At 42.9% G+C, this 16,847-nt stretch overlaps 2 protein-coding genes across 2 annotated transcripts; one reads left to right on the top strand and one right to left on the bottom strand.

Moving 5' to 3' along the window:
- Window positions 1-4,539: 4,539 nt before the first annotated feature.
- On the bottom strand, window positions 4,540-9,878 carry LOC117381720 (guanylyl cyclase-activating protein 1-like). The gene is made up of 4 exons (XM_033978724.2): window positions 9,684-9,878; window positions 7,841-7,990; window positions 7,358-7,445; window positions 4,540-4,664 (listed from the first exon to the last, which is right to left on the bottom strand). The coding sequence occupies exons 1-4, from the start codon at window positions 9,876-9,878 to the stop codon at window positions 4,540-4,542; spliced, it is 558 nt and encodes a 185-aa protein (XP_033834615.1).
- A 4,906-nt stretch (window positions 9,879-14,784) lies between these two features.
- On the top strand, window positions 14,785-16,382 carry nhp2 (NHP2 ribonucleoprotein homolog (yeast)). Its single transcript, XM_033978463.2, has 4 exons — window positions 14,785-15,060; window positions 15,834-15,903; window positions 16,039-16,144; window positions 16,257-16,382. The coding sequence occupies exons 1-4, from the start codon at window positions 14,871-14,873 to the stop codon at window positions 16,380-16,382; spliced, it is 492 nt and encodes a 163-aa protein (XP_033834354.1). The 5' UTR covers window positions 14,785-14,870.
- The last annotated feature ends 465 nt before the right edge of the window (window positions 16,383-16,847 follow it).

Raw genomic sequence — 16,847 nt, 5'->3', positions numbered from 1 at the left:
TTAGTCCTGGTTTAGTGCTGGTTTAGTCCTGGTTTAGTCCTGGTTTAGTTCTGGTTTAGTCCTGGTTTAGTCCTGGTTTAGTCCTGGTTCAGTCCTGGTTCAGTCCTGGTTTAGTTCTGGTTTAGTCCTGGTTTAGTTCTGGTTTAGTGCTGGTTTAGTCCTGGTTTAGACCTGGTTTAGTTCTGGTTTAGTCCTGGTTTAGTGCTGGTTTAGTCCTGGTTTAGACCTGGTTTAGTTCTGGTTTAGTCCTGGTTTAGTTCTGGTTTAGTGCTGGTTTAGTCCTGGTTTAGTCCTGGTTTAGTTCTGGTTTAGTCCTGGTTTAGTTCTGGTTTAGTGCTGGTTTAGTCCTGGTTTAGTGCTGGTTTAGTTCTGGTTTAGTCCTGGTTTAGACCTGGTTTAGTCCTGGTTTAGTTCTGGTTTAGTCCTGGTTTAGACCTGGTTTAGTCCTGGTTTAGTTCTGGTTTAGTGCTGGTTTAGTTCTGGTTTAGTTCTGGTTTAGTGCTGGTTTAGTCCTGGTTTAGACCTGGTTTAGTGCTGGTTTAGTTCTGGTTTAGTCCTGGTTTAGTTCTGGTTTAGTCCTGGTTTAGTCCTGGTTCAGTCCTGGTTCAGTCCTGGTTCAGTCCTGGTTTAGTTCTGGTTTAGTCCTGGTTTAGTTCTGGTTTAGTCCTGGTTCAGTCCTGGTTTAGTCCTGGTTTAGACCTGGTTTAGTGCTGGTTTAGTCCTGGTTTAGTGCTGGTTTAGTCCTGGTTTAGTCCTGGTTTAGACCTGGTTCAGTCCTGGTTTAGTTCTGGTTTAGTGCTGGTTTAGTTCTGGTTTAGTGCTGGTTTAGTTCTGGTTTAGTCCTGGTTTAGTTCTGGTTTAGTCCTGGTTTAGTCCTGTTAAATCCACACTTGTTTGTAAATCTTTATTATTTTAAGGCATCACAGACTCGATGGTTCCATTTTCTTGAATGATCCACAGTCACATTATTGTTGAACATTTAATCAGACATGAGACTAAACCGTTTACCTCAGAACAGGAGCCGACCAGTAACATCTCCATGGAGACGATTAACCCTGTGACAGAAAAGTCCTGCAGTGTTTCTTTAAAGTGTGTATGATTCAACATCGTTTCATGGAGCCTCGTTTTGTCTGTTTTTTTAATCCTGGTGACGTTTATAACTTTACTTCCTGGTTGGACGCAGCACATGTGACACACGGGCCTCGCTCCTGATTGGCTCTTTGGTTGCTATGATACTCACGGTCGGACCTAGATTAGCCGCTATAACTGCTAGTCAACAGTTTTTTCTGTTGAGATTCTGCTTTAGATCTCAGCTCTACTTCCTGTGTTTTTGTACTTTTCTTCTTTCTTCGCACAAACTGACACTTAACTGACGTAAAACTATGATAAATATTTAGCACAGATGCTATCTCACCAAACCACGTCGTGCTGGAAACGCGCAGACCCGTCGTACACACTTCACGTTTGGACCTGGTTCAGTTCTACAAACACAACCACATTTTGTGTCTGGGTTTTCAGATGAAATCCAGACGTTTTTCAGATTAAGAGCACTTTGCTGTGTCAGTCTGTTCTCTCAGTTTGCAGTTGGTTCAGGTGAGTTTTATCTGAATTATTCCTGTCTTGGATTAGCCCACTTTGGCCCGGTTGAGTCCCGGTTGAGTCCTGGTTTAGCCCTGGTCTGGCCTGGTTTCTCGTTTGGTGACTCGGTGATTGGATTACAGAGGATTAAGCTCGTGTAAGTTTCTTCTTCCTGATTTCCTTAACGCTGACAAAGACAAAATGGCCGCCGACTTTGGCCCTGAGTTTGTCGCTAAACGAGAGAAGCTGATCTCATGTTCCCCGTGTAGTAATAAAGTAGTAGTAACATTAAAGTACCAGTAGTAGTAACATTAAAGTACCAGTAGTAGTAACATTAAAGTACCAGTAGTAGTAACATTAAAGTACCAGTAGTAGTAACATTAAAGTACCAGTAGTAGTAACATTAAAGTACCAGTAGTAGTAACATTAACCTCCTGAGACCCGGGCTCTTGCATGAGATGCTTTAATTTCTCTTTGTTTGTTCTGATTGGACCTGATGAGTCTAAATACAAAGAATTATATTTTTACATTATGTCGTTTCTGAGAAAAAAATTATGTAAATCAAACGTCCTCATATGTGACATTTTACTCATTTTGATAAAACATTTATAATAATGATTTGCAAAAACTATTTATTAAGACCCTGAAAACAGCAACATTTGTCCTAAATGTAAAAACTAAATGAGAAACAACAAATGTGTCTCTTGGAACAAAGTGTCTCGTGTGAAGAGACAGGAGCAGGAAGAAAAACAAAAAAACATTTAAATTAAATATTCTAAACATTCTAAACTGTTAAAAATGAATATATATAATATATTTACATTGTTGCTGTTATTCTTCTTCTAATAATTTGCACTGTGGCCCAGACAAACCAAAAATGTGTTGTCCACATATGAGGACGCCAGGACTCAGGAGGTTAAAGTACCAGTAGTAGTGATTGCAGTAGTTGTGGCAATGATAGTAGTGACTTAGGAATCTAACCCACAACCTCCTGGTGAGAGGGAGGAGTCAGGATAAGCACTGTGCCACAGGAGGATCAGGAGTCTCACCCTGAGGCGTCCAGTCCATCTGGTCACTTACAGATCTGTGGACTAAAGAGGATTGAGCTCCCATGATGCATCGCTGCAGTCTACAGCACACGCATGTTCTGCCCGTGTCCTCTGGGTGCTCCGGTGTCTCTCAGGCTCTATAATCCTCCGGCAAGATACTCCTGACCTTTGGCTCTTGGCTCTGTGCTCTTACTGTAAGCGGCATCGCCTCTCCACGGATGTGACCTGTAACTTGGCCCGTTGGCGTCACCTGCTTCATCACCACGGCGATGCATAAGACTGACGCCGTAGAGCTGTTACGTGATGATGTCACTTCCGGGTCCGACCAGAAACTTCACATTTGATTTTTATCTTTTTGTTTCTTGGTCAAACAGTTTAGCCTCAAATAAACGTAAATAAGAGTCTGTCATCACCGCTAACGCTAGCTCAGGCTAACGCTAGCTTAGGCTAAAGCGAGCTTAGGCTAAAGCGAGCTTAGGCTAACGCGACCTTAGGCTAACGCGAGCTTGTGTGTGTGACCTCGTTACATTTAAATTCAATTAATTTTATTTTTACTGTGCCCAAAATCGCAGCAGCGTCGCCTTTTTGGGCTGAACAGGAGAAACGATTTAACGAAGATAAAGTCAGAGAAGTGTCCCACAGCGCCCCCTGTCCTCAGCCCCTCCTCCTGTCCTCAGCCCCTCCTCCTGTCCTCAGCCCCTCCTTCTGTCCTCAGCCCCTCCTCCTGTCCCACAGCGCCCCCTGTCCTCAGATCTTTAATGGAGCTTTAAACGACTGCGATCTCTTTTTTCCCTGAGTCGTGTCGTCGCTACAAAAGAGGAAACTGTAAACACTGTTTTGAGCTGATGGACCAGGAAGTGACATCACAACAACAACAACAAATCCAAACACTGCACCTTTAAAGACAAAGCACCAACGTCCTCCACCACAGCTCCACCTTTAACCCACTGAACAACCGAACAGAAGAGGAACGTGAGCGATCCGTTTTTTGTTTTGTTTTTGAGTCTCCTCTCTCTTTGCTCTCTGTGCTAAGTCCCTCCCCCTTCAGAGCACCATCACAACACAATCAGCTGCATCTCACTAATGAAATTACTGCACATCACACCAGGTTTGTGAAGTCGTAGTGTACAGTTTTGTGTCGTGTTTTTGTATTTGTGGAGCATGGGGCTTGTGGGCGGAGCCTCGTACAGACATGTTTTTGATGAGGGAACAGTGTTAGAACATGAGAAAACGCTCTAAAAAGTGGATTTAGTAGAATACCTCCTCTTTAACCTATTTAAGACTGATAAATACTTAAGAGTAACAGTATTTTGACTTTTACACCTCCACACATCCAGGGTATAAAATACATTCACTCACTGTCAATCAACGTGCAAGTCCCGCCTTTCATCCAGAATTGGCCAATCACAGTTGAGCACAGTGTCTCTCTGACCAATCACAATGAAGCATCCTTTGAAACTCTAAAGTTTGTTTCAGCCGTGAGTCTGCAGCTTCTGAAACATGAACGATGGAAACGTCCGTCGTCCAGATGCAGCAAACACAAAAATGAGATTTAAAGTTGAAAATCTAAAGTCCAGAGTCCAGTTTGGTAGAGCGTCAGACTGGACCAATCACAAAGCAGCATCGTGGTTTGGGTGGGGCCAAAAGTGGAGTGCGGAAACAAACCAAAACAAACGTAGCAACGCAGACGTTTAGGCCGTAGTTTGGCAGAAATCTGGACTATTTTGAATCTGAAAAGGGTCAAGTTTTGGTTAAGTTCTGGCCCAGTCTTGTCCAGTTTTCGTCTCAGTTTTGGTCCATTTGTGGTCCACTTTTGGTACTTTCAGTGTCAAGAATTTTGGCCCAGTCCTGGTCCAGTCCTGGTCCAGTCCTGGTCCAGTCCTGGTCCAGTCCCGGCTCGGTTGCATTTGGCTCAGGAGTGCCTCCCATTGATGATGATGACGAGCACAGGCGTCAGGTCCATCAGGTTCTTCAACATGTCCATGATGTCAGGATGGTTCTTGGCTCCTTCAATGAACTCCTCCAGCGTCAGCTCTCCTGAAGACGACACACAGGGACAGTCAGACCACAAACATCCACAAACATCTACAAACATCTCAAAACATCTACAAACATCCACAAACATCTACAAACATCCACAAACATCTACAAACATCTACAAACATCTACAAACATCTACAAACATCCACAAACATCCACAAACATCTATAAACATCCACAAACATCCACAAACATCCACAAACATCTACAAACATCTACAAACATCCACAAACATCTACAAACATCCACAAACATCTACAAACATCTACAAACATCTATAAACATCCACAAACATCTACAAACATCTATAAACATCTACAAACATCTACAAACATCCACAAACATCTACAAACATCTACAAACATCCACAAACATCCACAAACATCTACAAACATCTACAAACATCTACAAACATCTACAAACATCTACAAACATCTATAAACATCCACAAACATCCACAAACATCTACAAACATCCACAAACATCTACAAACATCTACAAACATCCACAAACATCTACAAACATCTACAAACATCTACAAACATCTATAAACATCCACAAACATCCACAAACATCTACAAACATCTACAAACATCCACAAACATCTACAAACATCTACAAACATCCACAAACATCCACAAACATCTACAAACATCTACAAACATCTACAAACATCTACAAACATCTATAAACATCCACAAACATCTACAAACATCTACAAACATCTACAAACATCCACAAACATCTACAAACATCCACAAACATCTACAAACATCTACAAACATCCACAAACATCCACAAACATCTACAAACATCTACAAACATCTATAAACATCCACAAACATCTACAAACATCTACAAACATCTACAAACATCCACAAACATCTACAAACATCTACAAACATCTACAAACATCCACAAACATCTACAAACATCCACAAACATCTACAAACATCTACAAACATCCACAAACATCCACAAACATCTACAAACATCTATAAACATCCACAAACATCTACAAACATCCACAAACATCTACAAACATCTACAAACATCCACAAACATCCACAAACATCTACAAACATCTACAAACATCCACAAACATCCACAAACATCTACAAACATCCACAAACATCTACAAACATCTACAAACATCTACAAACATCTACAAACATCCACAAACATCCACAAACATCTATAAACATCCACAAACATCCACAAACATCCACAAACATCTACAAACATCTACAAACATCCACAAACATCTACAAACATCCACAAACATCTACAAACATCTACAAACATCTATAAACATCCACAAACATCTACAAACATCTATAAACATCTACAAACATCTACAAACATCCACAAACATCTACAAACATCTACAAACATCCACAAACATCCACAAACATCTACAAACATCTACAAACATCTACAAACATCTACAAACATCTACAAACATCTATAAACATCCACAAACATCCACAAACATCTACAAACATCCACAAACATCTACAAACATCTACAAACATCCACAAACATCTACAAACATCTACAAACATCTACAAACATCTACAAACATCTATAAACATCCACAAACATCCACAAACATCTACAAACATCTACAAACATCCACAAACATCTACAAACATCTACAAACATCCACAAACATCCACAAACATCTACAAACATCCACAAACATCTACAAACATCTATAAACATCCACAAACATCCACAAACATCTACAAACATCTACAAACATCTACAAACATCTACAAACATCTATAAACATCCACAAACATCTACAAACATCTACAAACATCTACAAACATCCACAAACATCTACAAACATCCACAAACATCTACAAACATCTACAAACATCCACAAACATCCACAAACATCTACAAACATCTACAAACATCTATAAACATCCACAAACATCTACAAACATCTACAAACATCTACAAACATCCACAAACATCTACAAACATCTACAAACATCTACAAACATCCACAAACATCTACAAACATCCACAAACATCTACAAACATCTACAAACATCCACAAACATCCACAAACATCTACAAACATCTACAAACATCTATAAACATCCACAAACATCTACAAACATCCACAAACATCTACAAACATCTACAAACATCCACAAACATCCACAAACATCTACAAACATCTACAAACATCCACAAACATCCACAAACATCTACAAACATCTACAAACATCTACAAACATCCACAAACATCTACAAACATCCACAAACATCTACAAACATCTACAAACATCTACAAACATCTACAAACATCCACAAACATCAGGAGTCCGTCGTGATTTAAAGGGTTTGATGAATCGACCGATGTATCGGGCCGATATTTGCCCTTTTTGGTGCATTGAGTATCGACCTTCAGTCCGCAGCAGAGGTGGAGGTTTTGTTTATACTGTGTGGAGCTTTAGTCCAAAGAGGTTCTGCAAACGTGACGACACTCGTCCTTTACACTGACACGAGGTCCTGCTCGGCCCAATGTCTCAAAACCCTTCAAATCAGGAAGGAATCATTTGAAAGAAACAAGCTCCAGACCAGGACCGGGCTTGGGTCTGGCCCAGGACCCAGCTCGGGTCTGGGCCGGCCCAGGATCGGGCTCGGGTCTGGGCCGGTCGTGTGGACTGAACCTTCTCCTCTGACGTCGATCTTCTCGAAAATGAGCGAGACGATCTCCTCCGGGTCAATGTTTCTGTTCCGTGTGATATCCTGAATCGCCTGAAAGACACAGGAAATTTAGTCCTGGTTTAGTCCTGGTTTAGTCCAGGTTTCGTCTTGTCTTGGTTTCTGGCCTGAGTGGACACAGAATGATCCTGGACCCTCACCACAGACAAACACACACACAGACATACACATACGCCCTGGGTTCCTCCTCTCTGTGCTAAGCCCCTCCCCCTTCAGAGCACTGTCACACTCAGCTGCATCGCACTAATGAAACTACTGCACATCACACCAGGTTTGTGAAGTCATAGTGTACAGTTTTGTGTCATGTTTTTGTTTATTTATGGAGGATTGTCGTGTGGAGCGTGGGTGATGTAGGGTTGTGGGCGGAGCCTCGTACATGGGTGATGTAGGCTTGTGGGCGGAGCATGAGTGAGAAACATGTGACTCACAGAGAAAATGGTCTCCAGCTCGTCACGGTCGATTTTCCCGTTTCCGTCCTGATCGAACAGTTTGAAATACCACTTGAGCTTCTGGTTGATCTCGCCCTTCAGCAGCAGACTGATGGCAGCGATGTACTCCACGAAGTCTATGTACCCGTCCTGCAAAAGAGAGGAATATAACCCACAACCTCCAGCAACACACTCAGAGGAGTCGAACCCACAACCTCCAGCAACACACTCAGAGAAGAAGAGTCGAACCCACAACCTGTACACCGAGTGGAAATGAGTTTAGTCCTGGTTTAGTCCTGGTTTAGTCCTGGTTTAGTCCATTAGTCTGACCTGTTCTAATGTCGTTTCCTCATCACAAACTGAAAACACTCAGTTCCACCTTGTGATGTCATCATGTGGTAAAACAGGAAGTGCTCCACTGTGTTTTTAAACTCCACCTTCACTAGAATCATCTGGATCATTTCAGTCCTGGAGTTGTCTCTTATCTCGACTGAACTAAAGGTAAAAGGAGGAGTTAACTTGAAAACTGCCACTTGATGACATCACAAGGTGGAACAGAGCGTTTTGAGCTTTGTAGATGTAACAGACTAATAATAAAGTGACTCAAACATGTGAATGAAACAAAACACAACTCCAGGTCTGTTTTTGAGAAGGTCACTCACTTTACATTCGACCTGTGATTCTCAAATTTTTACTTTATTTGGTGTAAATATTAATGATACTTTAAACAGTTTTAAACTGAAAATAACAGGAAGTACAGTCCCACACTGATGACATCACACTGATGACATCACATTTCTGTTACTTAAATCATAATTTAAAGAGGGCAAAGGTGTTTTCTAATATTTTCTTATGTGTTTGTCAGATCATAATCTCAGTGACATCAGGAGTTTTGCTTGGTGTACGCAGTGTACTCGGTGTACGCGGTGTACGCGGTGTACGCGGTGTACGCAGTGTACTCGGTGTACGCGGTGTACGCGGTGTACTCGGTGTACGCGGTGTACGCGGTGTACGCGGTGTACTCGGTGTACGCGGTGTACTCGCCGTACGCGGTGTACTCGGTGTACTTGGTGTACGTGGCGTACGCGGCGTACTCGATGTACTCGGTGTACGCGGTGTACTCGATGTACTCGGTGTACGCTGTGTACTCGGTGTATGCAGTGTACTCGGTGTACGCTGTGTACTCGGTGTATGCAGTGTACTCGGTGTACGCAGTGTACTCGGTGTATGCAGTGTACTCGGTGTACGCAGTGTACGCGGTGTACGCGGCGTTCTCGGCGTACTCGGTGTACGTGGTGAACTTGTTGCTCGGTAACAGTCGTGGCATTCCCAGTGTGATGTCATAATCTTCAACCAGGAAGTAACATTTTAATCCTGTAAAATGACCAAAACTGGTAAATATTTACTTAAATATAATGAACTTAACTGTGTTTTAGTAAAATGAGTCAGCTGCACTTTAATGCCTCCTTCAGAAAAGTGACACAGTGCAGCTTTAGTTAAACGTGATTATTTTGAGAAGATTAACTTCAATCCAAAGGTTTGAAAGTGACTCGAGGCCGAACCAGGACTCAGAGAGTGAGGAGATTAAGACCTGGACTGGACCAGGACTGGACCTGGACTGGACCAGGACTGGACCGAGACTGGACCGGGACTGGACCAGGACTGGACCGAGACTGGACCAGGACTGGACCGGGGCTGGACCAGCTGTAGTAGTAGCTCGCAGAGGTAGTAGCAGTAATAGCATTTGCCGTAGCACTGACCCCGTCCATGTCGAAGGTGTAGTAGTAGTAGTAGTAGTAGTAGCAGTAGTATTCGTAGTATTTGTAGCATTAGCAGCACTGACCCCGTCCATGTCGAAGGTGTAGAAGACCTGGTCGACGTAGCTGGAGGCGTCCGGGTTCATTCCCTGCAGACCCAGAATGGCCTTGAGCTCGAACAGAGTGATCAGCCCCGACGGACTCTCCTTCATGAACTTATTGTACCAGTGGTGCATGTCCTCCGCCAGGATCTCGTCCAGGTTTGAGCCGTGGTTCCCCATCGCTGCTCCGCCAGGGTACTCTGCTCTGCCCGGGTACTCAGCTCCACCCGGCAGGGTACTCTGCTCCACCAGGGTACTCAGCTCCACCAGACTATTCTGCTCCACCGGGGTACTCCTGCTGTTAGAAATCTGTTACAGAATTAAGAAATGCAGTTTGTCTTTGTTTGAGCTAGCTCCTGTTAGCGCTGCCATTGAAAGTCCATTCTGCCTCGTTAGCGTAGCCGTTAGCTTAGCCTTTAGCAGCTCTCAAACTGCCTGGTTGGTTATAAATATTTCTGCTAATTTGTTCTTATTTTCTGGGATTCTCCGGTGTTTTGGGTGAATTCCGGCCTCTTTTCCGCGGCGCTCCTTTTGTTTCAGGGCAGCTCATGTTTTTAGCCCAAGTTTAAGTCGGATTTTAATCGTCTTTGTTGGACTTCCTGGTGTTGTGATCATGCTTTGGTTTCAGTTTGGTGTTTTTTTGTGTGTGTGCGGACGGCGTGTGTGCGGACGGCGTGTGTGCGGACGGCGTGTGTGCGGATGGCGTTTGGCGAGCTGGCACCTCCCGGACGATCTAGTTCCGTTTTAAATGGATTCTGCGGCTTTGCGCTGTGATCCCACTGCTCCCGTCCAAAGTCTCTCAGAGTTGGATGTTTGAGTTTTCCTCGTTGTTGCATGAATCCCTCTACATCCTCCCCAAAGTTTCTTCTTCAAATTATTCAAAAAAGTTTAAAAAATACTGTCTAGTTAAAAAAAGAAAGAAAAACTTGGTCGTTTGTGATTTCAGAGTTTGCAAAATACACTCAGAATTACAGGAACATTTTAAATTCTCTTGTACAAAATGGCGTCCAATTTTCCCCAAAATGGTGGTGATTTTTCAGGATATTTCCCTGTTTCGTTTGCTCCTCCGCTGATCAAAAGTGTCAAGACATTTGTGCAAAGTTCAGAGCAGATTTCAGACTGAGACGTCCACAGCTGGTCGTGGAGGGTTGAGCGGCTTCACAGGTGGAAATATTTCTAAATTTGGAGCGGAATTTTGTATTTTCCCAGTTTTTTTCCGCAGTGAAGTGGCACAAACGGACGCAGGACCAGAGCCGCGCGGCGCCGCTGCAGAGTGACCCGCTTAGGCTCAAAAGTCACACCAAAATAAACCAGAGATAATGAGATCAGCTTAGCCCAGAAGACCTGAGCGTTATGTAAGAGAACTGGACCAGGACTAGACCGGGACTAAAGCAGGACTAAAGCGGGACTAGACCGGGACTAAACCAGGACTAAAGCAGGACTAGACCGGGACTAAAACAGGACTAAAGCAGGACTAAAACAGGACTAGACCAGGACTAAAGCAGGACTAAAACAGGACTAAAGCAGGACTAAAAGAGAACTGGACCAGGACTAGACCGGGACTAAAGCAGGACTAAAGCGGGACTAAAGCAGGACTAGACCGGGACTAAAGCAGGACTAAAACAGGACTAGACCGGGACTAAAGCAGGACTAAAGCAGGACTAGACCGGGACTAAAACAGGACTAAAAGAGAACTGGACCAGGACTAGACCGGGACTAAAGCAGGACTAAAGCGGGACTAAAGTTGGACTAAAACAGGACTAGACCAGGACTAAAGCAGGACTAAAGCAGGACTAAACCAGGACTAAAGCAGGACTAAAGCAGGACTAAAACAGGACTAAACCAGGACTAAAGCAGGACTAAAGCAGGACTAAAACAGGACTAAAGCAGGACTAAACCCGGACTAAAATTGGACTAAACCTGGGACTAAACCAGGACTAAACTGGGTCCAAACCAGGGACTAAATCAGGTTTAAACCAGGGACTAAACCAGGACTAAAACAGGACTGAACCAGGACTGAAGGACTAAAACAGTCCTGTTTTAGACCTGTTTTAGACCTGTTTTAGTCCTGGTTTAGTCCTGGTTTAGTCCTGTTTTAGTCCTGTTTTAGACCTGTTTTAGTCCTGTTTTAGTCCTGCTTTAGACCTGGTTTAGTCCTGCTTTAGACCTGGTTTAGTCCTGGTTTAGTCCTGGTTTAGTCCTGTTTTAGTCCTGTTTTAGTCCTGGTTTAGTCCTGGTCTAGTCCCGCTTTAGTCCTGTTTTAGTCCTGTTTTAGACCTGTTTTAATCCTGTTTTAGACCTGTTTTAGACCTGTTTTAATCCTGTTTTAGACCTGTTTTAGACCTGTTTTAGTCCTGTTTTAGACCTGTTTTAGACCTATTTTAATCCTGTTTTAGACCTGTTTTAGACCTGTTTTAGTCCTGTTTTAGACCTGTTTTAGACCTGTTTTAGTCCTGTTTTAGACCTGTTTTAGTCCTGTTTTAGACCTGTTTTAGACCTATTTTAATCCTGTTTTAGTCCTGTTTTAGTCCTGTTTTAGTCCTGTTTTAGACCTGTTTTAGTCCTGTTTTAGTCCTGTTTTAGTCCTGTTTTAGACCTGTTTTAGACCTGTTTTAGTCCTGTTTTAGTCCTGTTTTAGTCCTGTTTTAGTCCTGTTTTAGACCTGTTTTAGACCTGTTTTAGTCCTGTTTTAGTCCTGTTTTAGACCTGTTTTAGTCCTGTTTTAGTCCTGTTTTAGTCCTGTTTTAGTCCTGTTTTAGTCCTGTTTTAGACCTGTTTTAGTCCTGTTTTAGTCCTGTTTTAGTCCTGTTTTAGACCTGTTTTAGACCTGTTTTAGTCCTGTTTTAGTCCTGTTTTAGTCCTGTTTTAGTCCTGTTTTAGACCTGTTTTAGTCCTGTTTTAGTCCTGTTTTAGACCTGTTTTAGTCCTGTTTTAGTCCTGTTTTAGACCTGTTTTAGTCCTGTTTTAGTCCTGTTTTAGTCCTGTTTTAGTCCTGTTTTAGTCCTGTTTTAGTCCTGTTTTAGACCTGTTTTAGTCCTGTTTTAGTCCTGTTTTAGACCTGTTTTAGTCCTGTTTTAGTCCTGTTTTAGACCTGTTTTAGTCCTGTTTTAGTCCTGTTTTAGTCCTGTTTTAGTCCTGTTTTAATCCTGTTTTAGTCCTGTTTTAGTCCTGTTTTAGTCCTGTTTTAGTCCTGTTTTAGTCCTGTTTTAGTCCTGTTTTAGTCCTGTTTTAATCCTGTTTTAGTCCTGTTTTAATCCTGTTTTAGTCCTGTTTTAGTCCTGTTTTAGTCCTGTTTTAGTCCTGTTTTAATCCTGTTTTAGTCCTGTTTTAGACCTGTTTTAGTCCTGTTTTAGTCCTGTTTTAGTCCTGGTTCAGTCCTGTTTTAGTCCTGTTTTAGACCTGTTTTAGTCCTGTTTTAGTCCTGTTTTAGACCTGTTTTAGTCCTGTTTTAGTCCTGTTTTAGTCCTGTTTTAATCCTGTTTTAGTCCTGTTTTAGTCCTGTTTTAGTCCTGTTTTAGTCCTGTTTTAGTCCTGTTTTAGTCCTGTTTTAGTCCTGTTTTAGTCCTGTTTTAATCCTGTTTTAGTCCTGTTTTAGACCTGTTTTAGTCCTGTTTTAGTCCTGTTTTAGACCTGTTTTAGTCCTGTTTTAGTCCTGTTTTAGTCCTGTTTTAGTCCTGTTTTAGTCCTGTTTCAGACCTGTTTTGGTCTTGTTTTAGTCCTGTTTTAATCCTGTTTTAGTCCTGTTTTAGTCCTGTTTTAGTCCTGTTTTAGTCCTGTTTCAGACCTGTTTTGGTCTTTCCTGTTTTAATCCTGTTTTAGTCCTGTTTTAGTCCTGTTTTAGTCCTGTTTTAGTCCTGTTTTAGTCCTGTTTTAGTCCTGTTTTAATCCTGTTTTAGTCCTGTTTTAATCCTGTTTTAGTCCTGTTTTAGACCTGTTTTAATCCTGTTTTAGTCCTGTTTTAGACCTGTTTTAGTCCTGTTTTAGTCCTGTTTTAGTCCTGTTTTAGTCCTGTTTTAGTCCTGTTTTAGTCCTGTTTTAGTCCTGTTTTAGTCCTGTTTTAATCCTGTTTTAGTCCTGTTTTAGACCTGTTTTAATCCTGTTTTAGTCCTGTTTTAGACCTGTTTTAGTCCTGTTTTAGTCCTGTTTTAGTCCTGTTTTAGTCCTGTTTTAGTCCTGTTTTAGTCCTGTTTTAGTCCTGTTTTAGTCCTGTTTTAGACCTGTTTTAGTCCTGTTTTAGTCCTGTTTTAGTCCTGTTTTAGTCCTGTTTTAGTCCTGTTTTAGTCCTGTTTTAGTCCTGTTTTAGTCCTGGTTCAGTCCTGTTTTAGACCTGTTTTAGTCCTGTTTTAGTCCTGTTTTAGACCTGTTTTAGTCCTGTTTTAGTCCTGTTTTAGACCTGTTTTAGTCCTGTTTTAGTCCTGTTTTAGTCCTGTTTTAATCCTGTTTTAGTCCTGTTTTAGTCCTGTTTTAGTCCTGTTTTAGTCCTGTTTTAGTCCTGTTTTAGTCCTGTTTTAGTCCTGTTTTAGTCCTGTTTTAGTCCTGTTTTAATCCTGTTTTAGTCCTGTTTTAGACCTGTTTTAGTCCTGTTTTAGTCCTGTTTTAGACCTGTTTTAGTCCTGTTTTAGTCCTGTTTTAGTCCTGTTTTAGTCCTGTTTTAGTCCTGTTTCAGACCTGTTTTGGTCTTTCCTGTTTTAATCCTGTTTTAGTCCTGTTTTAGTCCTGTTTTAGTCCTGTTTTAGTCCTGTTTTAGTCCTGTTTTAGTCCTGTTTTAGTCCTGTTTCAGACCTGTTTTGGTCTTTCCTGTTTTAATCCTGTTTTAGTCCTGTTTTAGTCCTGTTTTAGTCCTGTTTTAGTCCTGTTTTAGTCCTGTTTTAGTCCTGTTTTAATCCTGTTTTAGTCCTGTTTTAGTCCTGTTTTAGTCCTGTTTTAGTCCTGTTTTAGTCCTGTTTTAGTCCTGTTTTAGTCCTGTTTTAGTCCTGTTTTAGTCCTGTTTTAGTCCTGTTTTAGTCCTGTAGTTCGCTGCAGTTCTCCTCCTCGCCGCTGGGGGCGCTGTTGTGACGCCTGTTTCTTCTTAAACACGTGGGTTTCTTCTCTCTGAGGCGCTTGTGCCGGGCTCACAGAAGTGCGGACCATTTTGCGCGTTAGAAACATAAAATCCGCAGAGTTTCCCTCAGAATGACGAAGGTGAAGAAGGAGAAAAGCGCAGAGCGAGCGGCGGAGGAGGAGGTGCCGCAGGAGGAGGCCCCGCAGGAGGAGGCGCCGCAGGAGAGGAGCTACCACGAGCTCATCGCCAACGTCAACCCCATCGCGCAGCCTCTGGCCTCCAAGAAACTCAGCAAGAAGCTCTACAAATGCGTCAAAAAGGGTGAGAACACGCGTGCCAAACCGGGCCAAACCCTGCGGAACCGGGCCTGGACAGATATTTGGGTTTATTTAATGTTTTCAAGCTCAGTTTTAATGATCAAATCCGGAACTCCGTCTAGAAAAGCGCACATTTAACATCATGTTCTCTTTTGCGAATAAAATCTGTGAAACATGATGTTGACTTTACGGTTTATGATCCAAAACACGTCCCCACGTGATTCGGCTTAATCTGAGTTTAAATTTTGAGTCAATTAATTGAACAAATGCGCAAGTAAAACCTGTAGTGACCCGGAGTGTGGACCCGGAGTGTGTGGACCCGGAGTGTGTGGACCCGGAGTGTGTGTGGACCCGGAGTGTGTGTGGACCCGGAGTGTGTGGACCCGGAGTGTGTGGACCCGGAGTGTGTGTGGACCCGGAGTGTGTGTGGACCCGGAGTGTGTGTGGACCCGGAGTGTGTGTGGACCCGGAGTGTGTGGACCCGGAGTGTGTGGACCCGGAGTGTGTGGACCCGGAGTGTGTGGACCCGGAGTGTGTGGACCCGGAGTGTGTGGACCCGGAGTGTGGACTCAGCTGAAACAGACTTTAACTTTGTATTTGGAAATATCACATGAAATGTTTTTATCCAAAATATTGAGTAATTATCAGGACGACTGGGACTGACGAGTGACTGAAGGATTTAAATGTATAAATTTATGAATCTAAGGACTAAACCAGGACTAAGATTAGACCTGGTCTAGTCCTGGTCTAGTTCTTCACTGTTTGTTTCTGTTGCAGCGTCTAAAGTGAAACAGATTCGTCGAGGAGTCAAAGAAGTCCAGAAGTTCATCAACAAAGGAGAGAAAGGGTAAGACTTCTGAAAAGTCCTGGTTTAGTCCTGGTTTAGTCCCGGTTTAGTCCCGGTTTAGACCTGGTTTAGTCCCGGTTCAGGTGGTGCTGTGAAAATCCCAGTTTGTTTTGAGTTTTTGTCGTTTCTTCTCAGGATCGTGGTTCTGGCCGGGGACACTCTGCCCATCGACGTCTACTGCCACCTGCCTGTGATGTGTGAGGACCACAGCCTCCCCTACGCCTACATCCCCTCCAAACTGGTGAGGGAGGGCATCTGACACACGGGGAGGGCATCTGACACGACCTGACACACGGGGAGGGCATCTGACACATGGGGAGGGCATCTGACGTCTTTGTGTCTCTTTTGTCCAGGACTTGGGGTCTTCTGCCGGGTCCAAGCGTCCGACCTGTGTGATCCTCATCAAACCTCATGAGGAATATCAGGATCAGTACAACGACGTCCTGGAGGAGGTGTCCACCCTGCCCAGGCCCCTGTGAGAGGGACAGGGGACAGGGGGGGACGAGGGGGGACAGAGGGACGAGGGGGACGATGTTTGGATGAACTATTGCAGGACCATATTCAGTTCCATATGTTCCTGAACCAGGACTAAACCAGGACTGAACCAGATCCTCATAAATATTTTTTCTCTTTTATTTGACCTGTTTTAAAGTGTTTTCCTTTGAACAAATGAATTTTGAGTTTTTTTAAAAAACAAATATTTGTGTAAAATGAGTTTTTGTAAATAAATGAAACTGTAAAAAATTCAAACCTGCTTCTTTTTTTATATTAAACTGATGTTTATTCGTGAGAACAGAAAGTGTTTACAGAGTTTTCAGTTTGAACAGCTCGGCCCGTTCTATAAGGAGCGCTGTGATTGGTCCAACAGGGATCCACGCTTCAGACTCCGCCCCCTGCAGCCACGTGTCAAAACAGACACACCTGGATGTTTTCAGGGCAGTTCT

The sequence above is a fragment of the Periophthalmus magnuspinnatus genome, chromosome 14, assembly GCF_009829125.3.
Source record: "Periophthalmus magnuspinnatus isolate fPerMag1 chromosome 14, fPerMag1.2.pri, whole genome shotgun sequence".
In the NCBI taxonomy this organism is placed as follows: Eukaryota; Metazoa; Chordata; class Actinopteri; order Gobiiformes; family Gobiidae; genus Periophthalmus; species Periophthalmus magnuspinnatus.
This window is presented reverse-complemented; position numbering and strand designations above follow the sequence as displayed.

Bases quoted from the DNA above. Each gene is read 5' to 3' on its own strand.
- LOC117381720 (XM_033978724.2), bottom strand. From the start codon at position 9,878: ATGGGGAACCACGGCTCAAACCTGGACGAGATCCTGGCGGAGGACATG. The intron at 7,446-7,840 runs GTGAGTCACATG...TGTGTCTTTCAG, and splicing joins AGCTGGAGACCATTTTCTCT to GCGATTCAGGATATCACACG. The intron at 4,665-7,357 runs GTTCAGTCCACA...TGTCGTCTTCAG, and splicing joins GATCGACGTCAGAGGAGAAG to GAGAGCTGACGCTGGAGGAG.
- nhp2 (XM_033978463.2), top strand. From the start codon at position 14,871: ATGACGAAGGTGAAGAAGGAGAAAAGCGCAGAGCGAGCGGCGGAGGAG. The intron at 15,061-15,833 runs GTGAGAACACGC...TTTCTGTTGCAG, and splicing joins CTACAAATGCGTCAAAAAGG to CGTCTAAAGTGAAACAGATT. The intron at 16,145-16,256 runs GTGAGGGAGGGC...TCTTTTGTCCAG, and splicing joins CCTACATCCCCTCCAAACTG to GACTTGGGGTCTTCTGCCGG.